This window comes from Dermacentor silvarum, chromosome 9 (assembly GCF_013339745.2).
Source record: "Dermacentor silvarum isolate Dsil-2018 chromosome 9, BIME_Dsil_1.4, whole genome shotgun sequence".
In the NCBI taxonomy this organism is placed as follows: domain Eukaryota; kingdom Metazoa; phylum Arthropoda; class Arachnida; order Ixodida; family Ixodidae; genus Dermacentor; species Dermacentor silvarum.
Genome location: NC_051162.1, coordinates 2,935,210 through 2,950,822, shown reverse-complemented (window position 1 = coordinate 2,950,822; position 15,613 = coordinate 2,935,210). Strand labels below are relative to the sequence as shown.

General features: G+C 47.4%; 1 protein-coding gene across 1 annotated transcript in view; it reads left to right on the top strand.

Moving 5' to 3' along the window:
- Nucleotides 1–15,613, top strand: part of LOC119465107 (probable cytochrome P450 12a4, mitochondrial) — a 221,421-nt gene that overhangs the window by 93,752 nt on the left and 112,056 nt on the right. The window contains exon 3 of the mRNA XM_037725911.2: nucleotides 5,206–5,362. Within this exon, the coding sequence (XP_037581839.2) occupies nucleotides 5,206–5,362 (157 nt within the window). The remainder of the gene's footprint in view (nucleotides 1–5,205; nucleotides 5,363–15,613) is intronic.

Sequence of the window (15,613 nt, the reverse complement as noted above, 5' to 3'; positions counted from 1 at the left end):
TTGTGTCCGTAGCGCGGAATCGAACCAGGGACCCCTCGCTTCCGAACGCGCGGCGCTAACCACTACGCCACGAAGCGCACATGGACACACGCACCACGATGACAATACCCAACATTAACGAAAGACTGCGCGTTTCTAACGCGTTTGTGCTAGCGCGTTACGGCCCGTGTAAGAAGCTGGTGCAACGCCTCCTATAAAGACATTTATAGGAGGCGTTGGCTGGTGTATACGACGCTGTGGCCTCTCCGCCTTACCCCCGTATTCATAAACGCTCCTCGACTTGAACTTGACTTGCCACCGCCTTGGGTAGCGCGTTCGAAACGCGTTGAAGGCGGTGGCAAGTCAAGTTCAAGTCGAAACGCGCTGCCCAAGGCGGTGGCAAGTCAAGTTCAAGTCGAGGAGCGTTTATGAATACGGGGGTTATACTCTCTCAGCACTCATGTGATGGCGTTGGCAAAGGCGGTGCACGTTCCGGCATGTGTAAACGGCTGCGTAAGACGCTGTGGCCTCTCCCCCTTACTAGAGAGTACTGCACGTTTCTAACGCGTTTGTGCTAGCGTCCCCTTCATTATAATGAAGGGCGCTGTTATAAAATAGGAATGACGTCACATATGGCGCGGGTCATTGGTGGAAGTCAATCGTTCGATTTAGTGCGACGACGCACGCTAGGGGAGCGTTGTAATAAAACCCGCTCGCTGTTGGCGCGCTTTCACTTTCGCTCGGAGTCACCGGATGGAGGCAGACAAGGCTGCGGAGCGGCGAGCGCGCAAGGCGGCGGCAGCGCTCGCTCGCAGACAGAATCCCGAGGTGCGAGCCCGTGATGCAGAAGCGCGTCGTGAAGCTGCGCGACGCCGCCGCCAAGATCCTGCCGTACGAGAGCGGGAGGCCGAAGCGGCACGGCAGCGGAACCGCTCTCCCTTCATTTCACGGACCATAAAGCCGTCATAATGAAGGGACAACGCAAGCCATCCATCGTCTAAGAACAAATTAAAGTTGATTTTGTATATATACACACAGTGTTTCTCACGTCTTTACATGATGATCGACTGGGCGAATTACACGGAAGATTCACGGTTTACCGATGATTCCCTCCGGAGCTTCGCCCACTCATCATCATTCACCCCGTGGATATGCTGTGCTTTTTTATACATCGCCTTAATCTTCTTTTAGAGCACATCACTTAGGCGCCCGTTACTGCGGCGAGCATCGGCGTTGCCACTCGTAACCAAGCGCACGAACGCGTCCAAGGATTAAAGCGAACGCGGAGCGCAGTGGGAGATGAAACACGCGAAGAGTAAAGCGGTGCACGAGGAATGTATAGCGAAAGCGTGAGAAGAAAAGCGTAGTGAGGCGACGATGGCTACGAGATGGCGCCTGAGTAGCGCGCGTTGGCTGGAATGGCTGTCTGTGGCGGCTGCTGTGATTCACGCTCATGCGTCACCTACGCGCTGGCTCTCGCGATCTCCAGATTAGCGAGGCAATCGCACCACACTTCGCTCCGTTTTCACCGTGCCGCATGAGACAGATTATCCGCGCCAGCCAATAAATCGCCAAATAAAAACACGTATGGAGCTGTGCTCACATTTTGCATTAAGGAGTATCGTAATCGTCGGTGATTATTTTTTTAAGCGAAGCTTTGTTTGCCTCTTCTCCCGACTTTCCGGGCGCTGCTGCTGCTGCTGGGTACTTGCTCGCGCGCGCTGCTGGGTTTCTTGCAGCACCAGCAGATGGCGCTCGCCTCCTCACATCACCGGGTTCCAGGGCTTACATTTGGAAATGCGGTTGTTTGCTTGAAGTGTGTACAATCAGGACTCCATGGCAACCAAAGGTCAGTGGGACGCCTCGCGTTGGTCGCCTACGGGAAGACTACTAATGAAGCTGTGCAGGGTGATATGGACTGGACAAATTTTGAAGCAAGGGAGGCTCAGAGTAAAATTGATTTTGAAGAACGACTGAGGAAAATGGAAGTAGATGGGGTGCAAGATTATTCAGGTACTTGTACAGGCAAAACATTGACTCACAGTGGAGGAAAACAACGAGGAAGCTTACCAGCAAATATGCGATCGGTTATGGCCAGCAACATGGCAACAAAGAACGTCAAACGCAAAGTGAGAGAGGCTGAGGCAATGTCATGGCTGGTGGCAATAAAAAAAACCTGCTATGACTAACTACCTCAAAGGAAATAAACGAAATCGGGAAAGAAAGAATTTATGATAACTCAAAGGGAAGCTTCTTACTTTTCGAAGCGAGATCAGGATGCCTTAGAACACGTAGTTATAAAGCGAGGTACACCAAGGACGAAGCCGCATGTGCTTGCTAGAGAAACGGTGGAACATGTTTTATTAGAATGTGCAGAAATCTACCCAGCTGCAAGTCTAGGCTCCTCTGACCTCCCTCCTTGAAGTCCTTGGGTTCAGGGATAGCAGCTGTAGAGATTAGTAAGAGGCGGTTGGAGGTTTGGTGGCAGAAAAGTTGGAAGACCGCAAACAACGGAGACGTACAGAAACATAGTTCCCAGTAATGGTTCAAAACGGTTGATACCTGGAATTCTTTGTATTTGTGTGTTCCTCAAAAATAAAGGTAGGACATGAGGCAAAATAATGACAAGAGCTTGGTGGCGCAATCCACCACCCCGTTTCAAAGGGGACGCTCATAGCATCCATCCATCCTTCCATCTCGGCCGGTGCAGCCCCGGCAGCGTTTCACAGTTTGCGCGTATAACACGCGGTGTGCTTGCTTTCCTATGCGACAAAAATGCAGGTGCTGGGCTGTTGCCAGAATTCGCAGAATTCGCGGAAAGGATTGGGCTCCGAATAATGAATACCTTCTTCAGGAAGCGTAGCAACCGGAAGTGGACCTGAAAAAGCCCTAATGAAGAAACAAGAAGTGAAATAGATTTCATACTCTCTTCAGATCCCAGCATGGTGCAGGATGTAGAAGGGTTAGCTTAGGGTAGTGAGGTCTAGGATTCCTCTCAATTAGAAGAAAGAAAAGGTAAAATCAGTTAGGAAGAAACAGGACAACCTAGACGCAATAAGGGTAAGAGCAGAACAATTTAGGCTAGTGCTCGCAAACAAATAGCTTTAGATTTAGAACATAAAGACAAAAATAACATACAGGTAATGAATGAAACCGTAACTAGGCTGATCGCAGAAGTTGCGATTGAAGTGGGAGGTAAGGCACCAAGGCAACTAGTATGTAAGCTCCCCCAAACAACAAAGGGTCAAATAATGAAACGACAAAGCATGAAAGTGTCCAACTGAAGAGATCAGATGGAATTCGCTGAACTTTCAAAACTGATCAACAAGAAGAAAGTTAGGGATATTCGAAATTATAACTTTGGGAAAAATTGAGGAAGTAGTAAAATATGGACCCAGCATGAAATAAGTGAGAAGAAAACTTCGCATAGGACAAGGCAAGGTGTATGCACTGAAAGATAAGCAGAGTAATATCATCAGCAATTTCGATGACATAGTGAGAGCAGCGGAAGAATTCTATATTGACCTGTACAGTTCCCAGAGCAGCCAAGCTACATTCGTTCGAAGTAGTGATGAACAGGAAACAGAGGCTCTCTCTATAACTAGCGATGAAGTTCTAAGTGCCTGGCAAGAGATGGCCCAGGGAAAAGCGGCTGGAGAAGATGGAATAACAGTCGATTTAATAAAACACGGAGGAGATATCATGCTTGAAAAGCATGCGGCCCTTTATACGCAATGCTTCTCGACTTCAAGTGCACCAGAAAGCTGGAAGAACGCAAACATTATACTCATCTATAAGAAGGGAGACGTTAGAGAATTGAAAAATTATAGGCCCATTACATTGCTCTCAGGATTGTATAAGATATTAACCAAGATAATTTTCAGTCAAATCAGGGCAACACATGACTTCAATCAGCCAAGAGAAGAGGCTGGCTTGAGAAAGGGATATTCTAGAATGGATCAAATCAATGTAATCAATCAGGTAATCGAGAAATCTACGAAGTACAACAAAACCCCTCTATATGGATTTCATAGATTATGAAAAGGCATTTGATTCAGTAGAGATACCAGCAGTCATAGAGGTATTGCGTAATCAAGGAGTACAGGAGGCATACGTGAATGTCTTGACAAATATCTGTAAGGATTCCACTGCTACCTTGGTCCTCCAAAAGAAAAGTAGACAGTTACCTATCAAGAAAGGGGTCAGACAATCTCTCCAATGCTATTCACTGCATGCTTAGAAGAAGTAATCAAGCTCTTAGACTGGGAAGGCTTAGGAGTGAGGATCAACGGCGAATATGTTAGCAACCTTCAGTTTGCAGATGACACTGTCCTGTTCAGCAACAATGGGGACAAATTACAACAAATGATTGAGGACCTTAACCGAGAAAGTGTAAGAGGGGGTTGAAGATTAATAAGCAGAAAACAAAGATAGTGTTCAATAGCCTGGCAAGGGAACAAGAATTCAGGATTGCCAGTCAGCCTCTAGAGTGTGTAAAGAAGTACGTCTACCTAGGTCAATTACTTACAGGGAATCCTGATCATGAGTAGGAAATTTACGGAAGAATAAAATTGAGTTGGCAGGCATTGGCAAATCCCAACTGGGAGCTTACCACTGCCGTTGAAAAGAAAAGTTTACAATCATTGCATTCTACCGGTGCTAACGTATGGGGCAGAAACTTGGAGGTTAACAAAGAAGTTAGAGAACAAGTTAAGGGCCACACAAAGAGCGATGGACCAAAAAATGTTAGGCCTGACGTTAAGAGACAGCAAGAGAGCGGTGTGGATCGGAGAGCAAACGGGGATAGCCGATATTTTATTTCACATTAAGGCAAAAATGGAGCTCGGCAGGCCATGTAATGCGTAGGATGGATAACTGGTGGACCATTAAAATTACAGAAAGGGCACCAAGAGAAGGGAGCCGCAGTCGACGACCGCAGAAAACTAGGTGGGTTGATGAAGTTCGGAAATTTTCAGGCGCAAGTAGGAATCAGCTAGCGCAAGATAGGGGTAATTGGAGATGGCAGGGAAACGCCTTCGTCCTACAGTGGACACAAATATAGTCTGATGATGGTGAATTAGCGCTTGCCTTCGTCTTCGCTTCTGTTGTGTTTGTGTGTTGTTGCACTCAATCCATTCCTCAGGAAAGGCACCTAAGGAATGAAATGCAGGCCCCCATGGGCATAACTTTCGCCCAACATAGCAATTAACCGATCTACTATCGCAGGCTGCTGTTCCGCATGACTGAAGAAGCAGTGGCCGAGACACTAAGGGAGAGCAACCAGAGCAGCACCATACTACAACGCTTGCTCAGACACCAGAAGGCTGACCTGAAGGAGATGTTCACATTCCTGCACGACGTTGTCATCTCCGGGGCCAACACAGTAAGGAGTTTCTATAATACGCAATGGCAAAAATGCACTCAACGTGTGAGACACTTCCGATATGTGACCGCTCCAGTAAGGAAAAAAAGATTATATACGAGTTTGTATTTCATTCTGTAGAGGTACTGGCAGTCATGGAGGCATTGCGTAATAAAGGCGCACAGGAAGCATACGCCAATATTTTGGCAAATATCTACAATGACAACACAGCTACCTTATTTCTGTAGAACAAAAGTCGGAAACTATCCATCAAGAAAGGGGTCAGCCAAGGAGAGACAATCTCTCCAATGCTATTGACTGCATGCTTAGAAGTATTCAAGCTATTACACTGACACGAATTAAATGTGACGTTCAACCGGGAATATCTCAACAACCTTCGCATTGCAGATGACATTGTCCTTTTCAGCAACGCTGGGGACGAATTACAACATATCTAACATTGAAATCAAAGGCGTAGTAGAGAAGCACGGTGAGGATGTTTCAGAAATTTGGACGAAGCTGGGAGATGTATTGCGTGAACCTGTATTTCGCTACGCGGAAGTAAGGCCAGAGCAACAGAGTTGTTAAATTTAAAAGTCGTCGGAAACATAGGTAACACTGAAATCAATGGCATGGTACAGAATGACAGTGAGGATGTTAAATAACTTTTGAATGAGCTGGGAGGCATAGTGAACCTCTATGTCGCTACGCCAAAGGGAGGCCAGGGCAACATAGTCGTTAAATTCAAAAGTCGTGAGAAAAGGGACGCTTTTCTTGTGAAGGTTAAGAAGCTGCGCATAACGAATGGATGCGTAGGCATGAGGGAGGCGACCGGTGGAACTGGTATTACTTAGACAGAAAACGGCACCAGCAGGCATGTTGATAAAAGCACGATTTTACAGCGCAGCTGTATGATCGCTATGGTTCCTTGGATTTTATGAGTTTGTGCGTCAGTATTAAAAAAATGTCACAGTTTCGCCCTAAGGGCGAATCAATGAATGCGATAGCAACACAGCAATGTCATACGAAGTAAGGTGAGCGGCCTTGGTAGCAATATGAATTGTAGTAAACATGAGCTAATTTTAAGTAAGCAGGTGTGCTGCGGCGTAGGTAGACCGACATGAAGAGGGACTCGATGACCACGAGAAGGCGCGTGTGAAACGGTGGTGTTGATGAGAAGCGCTTACCGTGGGCAGCGCGTGCGAAGGGACACACCTGTAGTGCTGCACTGCCGATCTGGGCAGCATTGCATGTGTAGCGTGCGTTGGAAAATGTGGCCCGACTATTACTAACTGAATGAAGAAGCGTGGTGTGAGCGCGCACAAACATGAATAGATCACACTGAATGACTGCAGCCAACGACTGTGAAAACGCTGGCAGCGGGCGAAGGTACGTGCGGTCTATCTCTTCAACGTAAACTGAGCGGCGAATGCACGGCGCATAAAGGTCAGAGCCGTGTGGAGATAAGAGACGGTTCGGTAGAACAAACGACGAGCGCGGTTGTTGGCAGCGCAGAAGTGCGCCCCCCCCCCTCCCGCTCCCTACGGCGCTGGCTTCCCGATTCCTTGAGTGCGCGTGGAAGAGATAAGAGACTGTGCGGACGAGCGACGAGCGCGGTTGTTGGCAGAGAAGTGCCCCCCCCCCTGCTCCCTCCGGCGCTGGCTTTCCGCTTCCTTGCTTGCGCGTGGGAGATTGAGTGCGTTCGCTCTCCGTGATAGCGCGCGTCCCCGCACGCTTCCGCTGGGGCATACGGCGCGCGGCGAAGATTTTATCTATACGGAACCTCACGGCGACGGCGACGGCGACGGCAGAAATCCGGTTGAAGTGTCCATATAATTGCTATCGCAATAAAAGGTGAGCGTGGGGCGATTCTGGAGGTAGTGCAATACCGGACGGACCTGCAGCCGAGGTGAAGAAGGCTTCAAGAATTCCGCCCCTTATGATAATAATAATTATAAATAATAATAACGGAAACAAATAAAACAAGTGTTTCAAGTCAATGGGTATACTTGAAACGTTTGTGAAAACGTATGGACTCCCGAGCAAGAGGCGTTGCCATAAAGGCAAGGGACAAAATATATGTGCAACCATACACCTTTGACTCTCAACAGGACAATGCCACCGACTGTGTCTGTGCCGTGCAAACGAAAGGCCGAATTGTGATATCCACTCCAGGCACACCGAGGTGTCATATCGAGGAGTTAATGACCACGCATGGCTTAGGCGTGATGACCCCAGTGATCATCTTTGGAGACTTTAATGCGGACATTTCAAAACCAGACAAGAACACTCAGTTTTTGCTAGAAGGGTTTGGTTTGAAGTGCCATACCAGTGCAAGTCATTCAACTACTCAACAACATTCGTGTATAGATTTAACTTTGGCCAAGAATCTGTCTAATGTTGTAACCAAACCAATCAGTGTACGATCACAGTAATCACAAAGCTATCGTCAATACCATTACGAAATGCTGAAAAAGAAAATACGTATACCCTTTACAAATATTTTAAGGCGCAAAAGGCAGGTCAAACGTAGGACACGCGCTACTTTCAACTGTTTATTCTGCAATGTCATGAAATATATATGAGAAAGGCACATGCGCAGAAGCGTTTATGAAGACAAAAAAGAAATGCGCGTAGCTTGCTCTAGTGGTGCCAGGCTAAAGAAACAGCGGAGCTGATCGGCACCTAGCACTACCAAGTCATCCCCAGCATTTTCTAGAATTTATTGATAATTGATAGATTAGCTATTGATTTTCTATCGCAAGGTTTGGCCATGTCTTTGGGCTAGGCTAAGCACTACCAAGTCATCCCCAGAACTTTGCGAAAGTTATTGATCGATTATCGATTAGCTATTGATTGGCTATCGATTGGCCATCGCAAGGTACTGGCCACATATTTGATCTAGGCTAAGCACTACCAACTCATCCCCACCATTTTCAGGAATTTATTGATCATTGATCGATTATTGATTAGCTATTGAATGGCTATCGATTGGCTAACGCAAGGTAGAGGCCAAGTATTTGGGCTAGGTTTAAAATACCTTCTGGGTACGTGCCGATAAATTCCTCGCTGGCGTAACCTATTTCTCCTCGCCCGTACACCTCCTCCTCCCTTTTCCTTTTCCTGTACCCGAGGCGAGGGCTATCTAAAGCCAACGCCAAGGCGGGGATACGTGCGGCTCTCATTGGCGTTCGAAAACTATTGGTAGGCGGGTTCACGCGCGACACATTCATTCTGCGCGTCGCAATGACCTTGAGCCGCCGGCGTCGCAGATGTGCTCGCTCGGCCTCTACGGTACGTGACACCGTTAGATTACTTTGCCACTTTGCAAACGCCGGGATGCAGCGGTAAAACGTGGCCATTCTCGGCTCCCGTTCGCGAGAGTAAGTGGTTCATGTGGAAAGGGAAATGTTGACGCTATCTTCTGCAGCCCTTGAGGGAGCACGGCTCAGCGCCAATCCGTGATGGCGCTTCCGACGCCATTGGCCCGGTCGCATCATGGTTACGGAGCCTGCGCGCTGCGTTAAACGCAATTTACGCAGCTAATTCTGTGTAAGCGGAGTTATTTCAGAGATTGTGAGCAAACGTTATTTCGATTGTGCAACTAGAGTATTGTTTCAGCCATTAGAGCGATTCGACGCGGCAGAGATGTGACTGAGATGCCTCATTCTAGCTAGTGCTATGCGGGACCCTTATCCATTCAGCTGTGAAGATTATTCGGGTTCAGTTCTATTTAATTCAGTTCTATATAAGATCACGTGTTTACGGGGGGGGGGGGTCACGGAACATAAGTATCTGATGCCGCCGAAAGGATTGAAACCTAGAACCACTCGTTTGTTCGAGAACACTCAATGCCAGGATACGCGTTTTATTGCGACAGCAATTCTATGGACACTCAAAAGCAGATTTCTGCCGTCGGCGTCGCCGTCGCCGTGAGGTTCCGTATAACGTCATTTGGAGAAGAAATCGTCGCCGCGCGCCGAACGCTGTATGTGCGAGTGAAAGGGCGCGAGGGGCGCGTCTTTCACGGGGAGTGAACGCACGGCGGAGAACAAACGCGCGTTCTGCGCCGTGCTCGCTTAAGGGCTGCAGAAGTAGGCGTCTCTGTTCTCCTTTACAATCACCATATATGTAGAGCAAACGCGCCTTCTTCCGCCGCGCGAGAGGCCGTGGGGGAGGGGGAGGGAAGGGAGGCGACGTTTAGCTGCGGCACGCAGTGCCTATTTATATCAGAGGCTCCGGCAACAGTCACCAACGCCGCACGCATTTTGAGCGAACGCGGGCAAAACGCCGATGGCGTCGACAATAGTTCTGCGTGTTGCCGATGCTGCTGCATGTCCAAGTTTATACAGCTGATAAAGCTAATATCATTACTCCGTATAGCTCTCTACAAGTTTGCTATCGCAATTGATGCTTCGCATTTGAGGTGAAACTGCGACAACTTTTTTTAAGCAAGATACCGAATTACTTCAGTGAAAGCTCGCAGTTTCTTAAGGCTATAAAACGCGAAACACGACGAAAACAACACAAGTCAAATTGTAAACAATTTATTAATGCGAAAACCGTAAATGGCTCATGGGCCGAAAAATTCGATGTCCGGTGTTACGGCACCTAAATTCATGGTGCTACGAACAAAGGTCGTGGTTTCGAGTGCCTTAGTTAACTCTACCTTAATTACCATAGAGTTCATTAAGGTACTCAAACCCACGACCTTTGGTATTACTTAAGGCAAAGTTAATTGAAACACCGTTAATTAGGATATAGTTAATCATGGCACGCGGACCCACGACCGTTGGTGGGAGTCGAATCCTCAACCATTTATGTTATTTAAGGTGAATTTAATTAAGGCGCATTTAATCAAGATATCAAGATATCAAGAACCCACGACCTGTGGTTTACTTAGGGAGAAGTTTATTGGGGCACACTTAATTAAGGTACTCGAACCCACGACCTTTGGTGGGAAAGAACAAGTAATAGGAAGTAATTGCACGTTAAAGGTGGTCGAAATTAACCCGGAGTCCCCCACTAAGGCGTGCCTCATAATCATATCGTGGTTTTGAAACACATCAACCACAAGAATTTAATTTGATTTTTTTTAAATCACAACGCATTCGAATGAGAACGTCAAGTTATGTAATGAATTTCTCGTGAGCGCGCACGCTTTCGCATTCATTGTCTTTAGCGTATGCTAAAGTGACTGTGAAGCTTTGGAACAATGCAACAAACATCAACTGGGAATCACATTTCAGAAGCCAAAGTTACAAAAGGAGCGCTTTTTAGTTTGCTACAGCCATCTTTTACTTGCTTTCTAATAGATGGTTAAAATCTCGGGAGAAAAAGTGCATTCTTGTCACAATTTGCAGCCGGAGCACACGCCACACGAGCTGCGTCGATAGATCTCGCTGGGACTCACAGGGATAGCGATCACTACCCCAGGCAGCACAACCAGGCTGGCCCCAGCACGGCAATATCACGGCAAACACCGGCACAAATATAGGCCCGAAACCGGCAGCGCTACCCGCGTCAAGAATGGCCCAGCGCGGCCATGCCACTAAAGGGCCTATTTCGGCCATCTTGTGTGGCAGCGCCAATACAGGCAGATAGCCGGCTCTGCCGTTCATTGCCATTCTAGTGTCCCACCTTGCCTACTGGCAGCGCCGGTATTGGTCAATAGCCGGCTCTGCCGCTTTTAGTCAATTTATTGTCCCGCATTACCCACTGACATGGCCATATTGGCAGATTGTGATTTATGTGGGCGATGCCATTATTTCCTACGATTTTAAATTACGCAAATATTGCACGGTAGCTCGATGCAACATGCCATAATCTACTATAAAATCACCAAATAATATACACAGTTTATTTATTGGTCTTAAAATAGGTTGATACAGATTGTCGCTCGTATCCCCAATTCTGTGAGCCACCTACGGAAGCTTTGTTTATGACGCTACGGGGGGGTTGAGCCGCTTCGGCGTAACGCTGCCTTCTGCAATAGTCGACGGTGCCTGGCAGCCACATTCTTATGAAGTCTTGCGCTTGGTTGATGTCGATGTCTGCGTCTCCCAGACACCATCTGCATACAATACATATACCGTTATTATCCCAACACTGTCAGCAGTGCATAACGTAAGCAAAAGGTACCAAACTGAGAAATTAAATGTGTTCCCACTCTGCATAGCCGCATGCTAAACAGTCTCTCGCTTTTCTTCCCATGCAAGCTATACGGCAGTTGAACTGCATGGTCCATGATGGCGTTCATTATATTGAAGGCAATCTCCCACAGATATTTCTCCATTCAAACAAATTGTTGAAGCTGAAAAAAAGAAGCAGAAATACGCAAAAATTAGGTAGGAAATGCCGCTGCATCTAAATATGCGATTTTTGTTCTAACTAGGCAATTATGATGAATTATGCCTTCCTCACAAGACTTCTCGTAAGTGCTTGTGGGTAGCTGTACTTAGCCTTTGGTAATGCGTAAGCTTTTAGAACAGAGGTAGCAAAGAAAGGGTGCATTGTTTCATGATAAACACCTAAGAAAGCTGCAATACAACAGATTATACTTTTGCAGGAAGTTCTGAACACCAGTCAGCTCGCAGAATGTACTTCCTGAGTAAGGAATTACGACAATCCAACTTTGGTCTTCTGGAGTGTAGTAGCCGAAATGTGCCGTGCGGCGTGTTTTCAAACAGACAGTGCGTTTCAGCTGACGCTGAAGCGGTGCAGCACTGTCTACGTACATAGTAAAAAGTGGCGGTACGTTATCTGTGTAAAAAAAAAGAAAATACACGTATTAGGCAATGCACTTAGTTGAAACACTATACTTGAGAATAAAAATAAGACAATTGTACTTACCTTGCGATAATTGAGTTTATTTCGCAGTAAATGCAGTTTTCCAACGTTTGGCTAGTTCATGTTTCACCCAATAGCAGTGTGGAACCAAGCTTGTAGTGGCGAAGGTCAAGCCGCTGGTACTGAACACGTTGCTGGACAAGTTGATGCATGCTTCGCAAACAAAACATGGTTCAAGAAATGTGGGCTACGACAACTCACAGGCAGAAGCAGAATGTGTACGGGTCCCTCGTCCTCCGAGAGACCGAGAGTCACCACGTTTTTTTGGAAGCGGGCGAGGTCCGCGCAGGGAGCAAGAAATGTGACAGGGCATTATTCACGCTTCTTTGTGCGCCCATCCGGTTCTGATTTGCAACGCAGGCTCGGCTGTGCGCATTATAGACCGTGCATACCTTCGACACTGCAAAGCGAGGGAACGCAGGGAAAACGTGGTGAGAGTGACACGCATTCTTGGTGTTTTGACGTCACATGGCCTGATAGTAGTGAAGAACGACTCGCGCACGTTTTTTGATTCTTTTATTTATTTATTTTTTCTTTTTCCAAAAGCTGCTGCGGCTGAAGGAGCAGTAGCACTTGTGCTGATTTTATTATATATTATAGCTGAAATGTAAAACATGACAAATGGACTTGTTCAAAGTGATCAAAGTGATCATTCATTGATCAAAGTGATCAATGAATGTTTTCATCGTTATTTCTTTTTTGCGCTCATTATCCCAGGAGAACGGTAGAGCAAGACAACGTGTGCGCAAAGGGGTAGTCCGGCGCACAGCATCACTTGCTAACATGCCCCCATGGATTTATTGCTTCTAGTTAAATAATACAACCTCCCCCTTCGGAAAGAGAGAGAGAGAGAGAGCAAGCGAGAGAGGAAAGGCAGGGAGGTTAACCAGAAGTCAATTTCCGGTTTGCTACCCTACACTGGGGTGGGGGATAAAGGGGTTGGAGACAGTGCAAAGAGAGAGAGAGGGAGAGAGCGAAAAAAAAAACAGAAAAAAAACACAGGCATTGGTAACAAAGGAGGCGTTCCAGTCACAGACGTTCACACAGGCCAGTGGACTTCAGGAACTGCAGGAGCGCTTGCACGGCCTTCTGATGCGATGTTGAGTCGCGTCGATGTTGCAGAATTGTTTCTTCCTATAACGGCTGTTCATCCAACTGGTTCAGCACGACGGAGAGCGATTGTCTCTGCACACTGTATTGTGGGCACTGACAAAGAACATGACGAATCGTTTCCGCGTCTCCACAATTGTCACATGCTGCACTGTCGGCCATCCCTATGCGGAACGCGTAGGCATTGGTGAACGCGACGCCCAACCATAGCCTACACAGGAGGGTCGCATCTCTTCGGGGAAGTCTTGTTGGAAGTCTAAGGCTTAAGGTTGGATCCAAGGTGTATAATCGGGCGTGCATAAAATCTGGTTTATTCCAGTCTGATGAAGTGCATTGGCGTGCAAGCAGGCGGAGCATCCTTGCAGCATCTGTCCTAGACAGCGGGATCGATAGGCGGTTGTCTTGTTCATGAGCTGAACGAGCAGCTTGATCGGCACGTTCATTGCCAATAATTCCACAGTGACTTGGCAGCCACTGAAATATTATTTCGTGTCCTTTTTCAGTCAGGTGGTGTATGGCCTCTGTGATTTCGAAAACCAGTTGTTCCTGTGGACCGCGCCGTAAGGCTGACAGTAAACTCTGCAGTGCCGTCTTCGAGTCGCAGAAAACGGACCATTTGTGGGCTGGTTCATCATTAATAAAATGTAATGCGACTCGAAGCGCTGCCAGTTCTGCTGGCGTCGACGTTGTCAAGTGAGATGTTTTCATCTTGATAGTGGTGGCTTTTTCTGGAATAACGACAGCGGCGGTAGAGCTGTTCTGCAAGACGGAACCGTCGGTGTATATGTGGGTGTAATTCCGGTACTTTTCATATAATAGGAGTAAGGTAAGCTGTTTAAGAGCCGGCGATGACATATCTGCTTTTTTCCGGACGCCAGGTACTGTCAGGATGATCGTTGGCTGAATGAGGCACCAAGGAGGAGTGGAAGGTCTCGCGGCAGGTGTGAAGCAAGATGGTATAGCCTCACGATGTGCGGATACCATTCCGCAGAACGAGGCGTGTGGTCTCTCCGCAGGTAGAGAGGCTAGATGGTGGCAAGGAGTCCGTGCAAGGTGCATTACGTGCATGCTTATTGCTTCAACTGCGATGTGGGTCTTTATGAGGTGGTCTCTGGCGATTGCAATAGTTGCCGCCGTTGACGCACTTCGAGGAAGACCTAGACAAATCCGGAGCGCCTGGGCCTGCACACTTTGTATAGTACGTAGGCTTGTTGTACTTGCGTTAGATAATGCTGGCAAGCTGTACCGCAAGAAGCCGAGAAAAAGTACTCTATATAATCGAAGCATAGCGCTTGTCGACATTCCCCAGGTCTTTCCAGCGAAGAATTTCAAAAGGTGACAGACGCCTGTCAACCGTTTTTTCATGTACAATACATGGGGGCTCCATGAAACGTCTCTGTCAATTATGACACCCAGGAATTTATATGACCGTAAAAATGGTACCATCTGACCATTGATTAACACACTATAACGCGTCATAGGCTTACGCGTAAATGCCACAAGTGCACATTTGTCAGATGAAATCTCCAGGCCTTGATTTCGGAGATAGTGTGCAGTCTGAGTGGCAGCTTTTTGGAGCCTGGCACGCAGCTGTAGGCGTGTCACTCCGGACGCCCAAACGCATATGTCGTCCGCGTACATTGATAATTTAACTGTGTTTGGAAGGTGATGAAGGAGAAAAATCAGCGTAAGGTTAAACAACGTAGGGCTCAGTACGCCACCTTGGGGGACGCCACAGTAGGTGTAATGCAAAGAAGTGCGGTCGTCCTCGGTGCTCACAAAGAAAGATCGCATAGAGAGATAGCTATGAATCCATCGGAACATCCGACCACCGAGGCCTATCTCTTCGATAGCGGCGAGGATGGCTTCATATGTAACGTTGTCGTACGCACCTTTGACGTCGAGGAACAAAGAAGCGCACAGACGTTTACACCCTTTTTGGTGCTGAACATAGGTAACCAGGTCGACGACATTATCAATCGACGAGCGGCCGCGTCGGAATCCTGCCATGGCATCTGGGTAGACATTGTGGTATTCCAAGTACCACTCCAAGCGTCCGAGTATCATCCACTCCATCACTTTGCCCACGCAGCTCGCCAATGCAATCTGGCGATACGAAGAAAGCTCCAACGGAGACTTTCCAGCCTTCAGTAGCGGAACTATGCGACTAGTCTTCCAGCTTGTGGGAAGTGTGCCAGCTCGCCAGGATTCATTATAGATTTCAAAAAGAACACTCCTCGCCCGCTCACCCAGATGACACAGAGCTCTGTAAGAAATTCCGTTCGAAAAAAGAATGAATAGACACATAGGAGC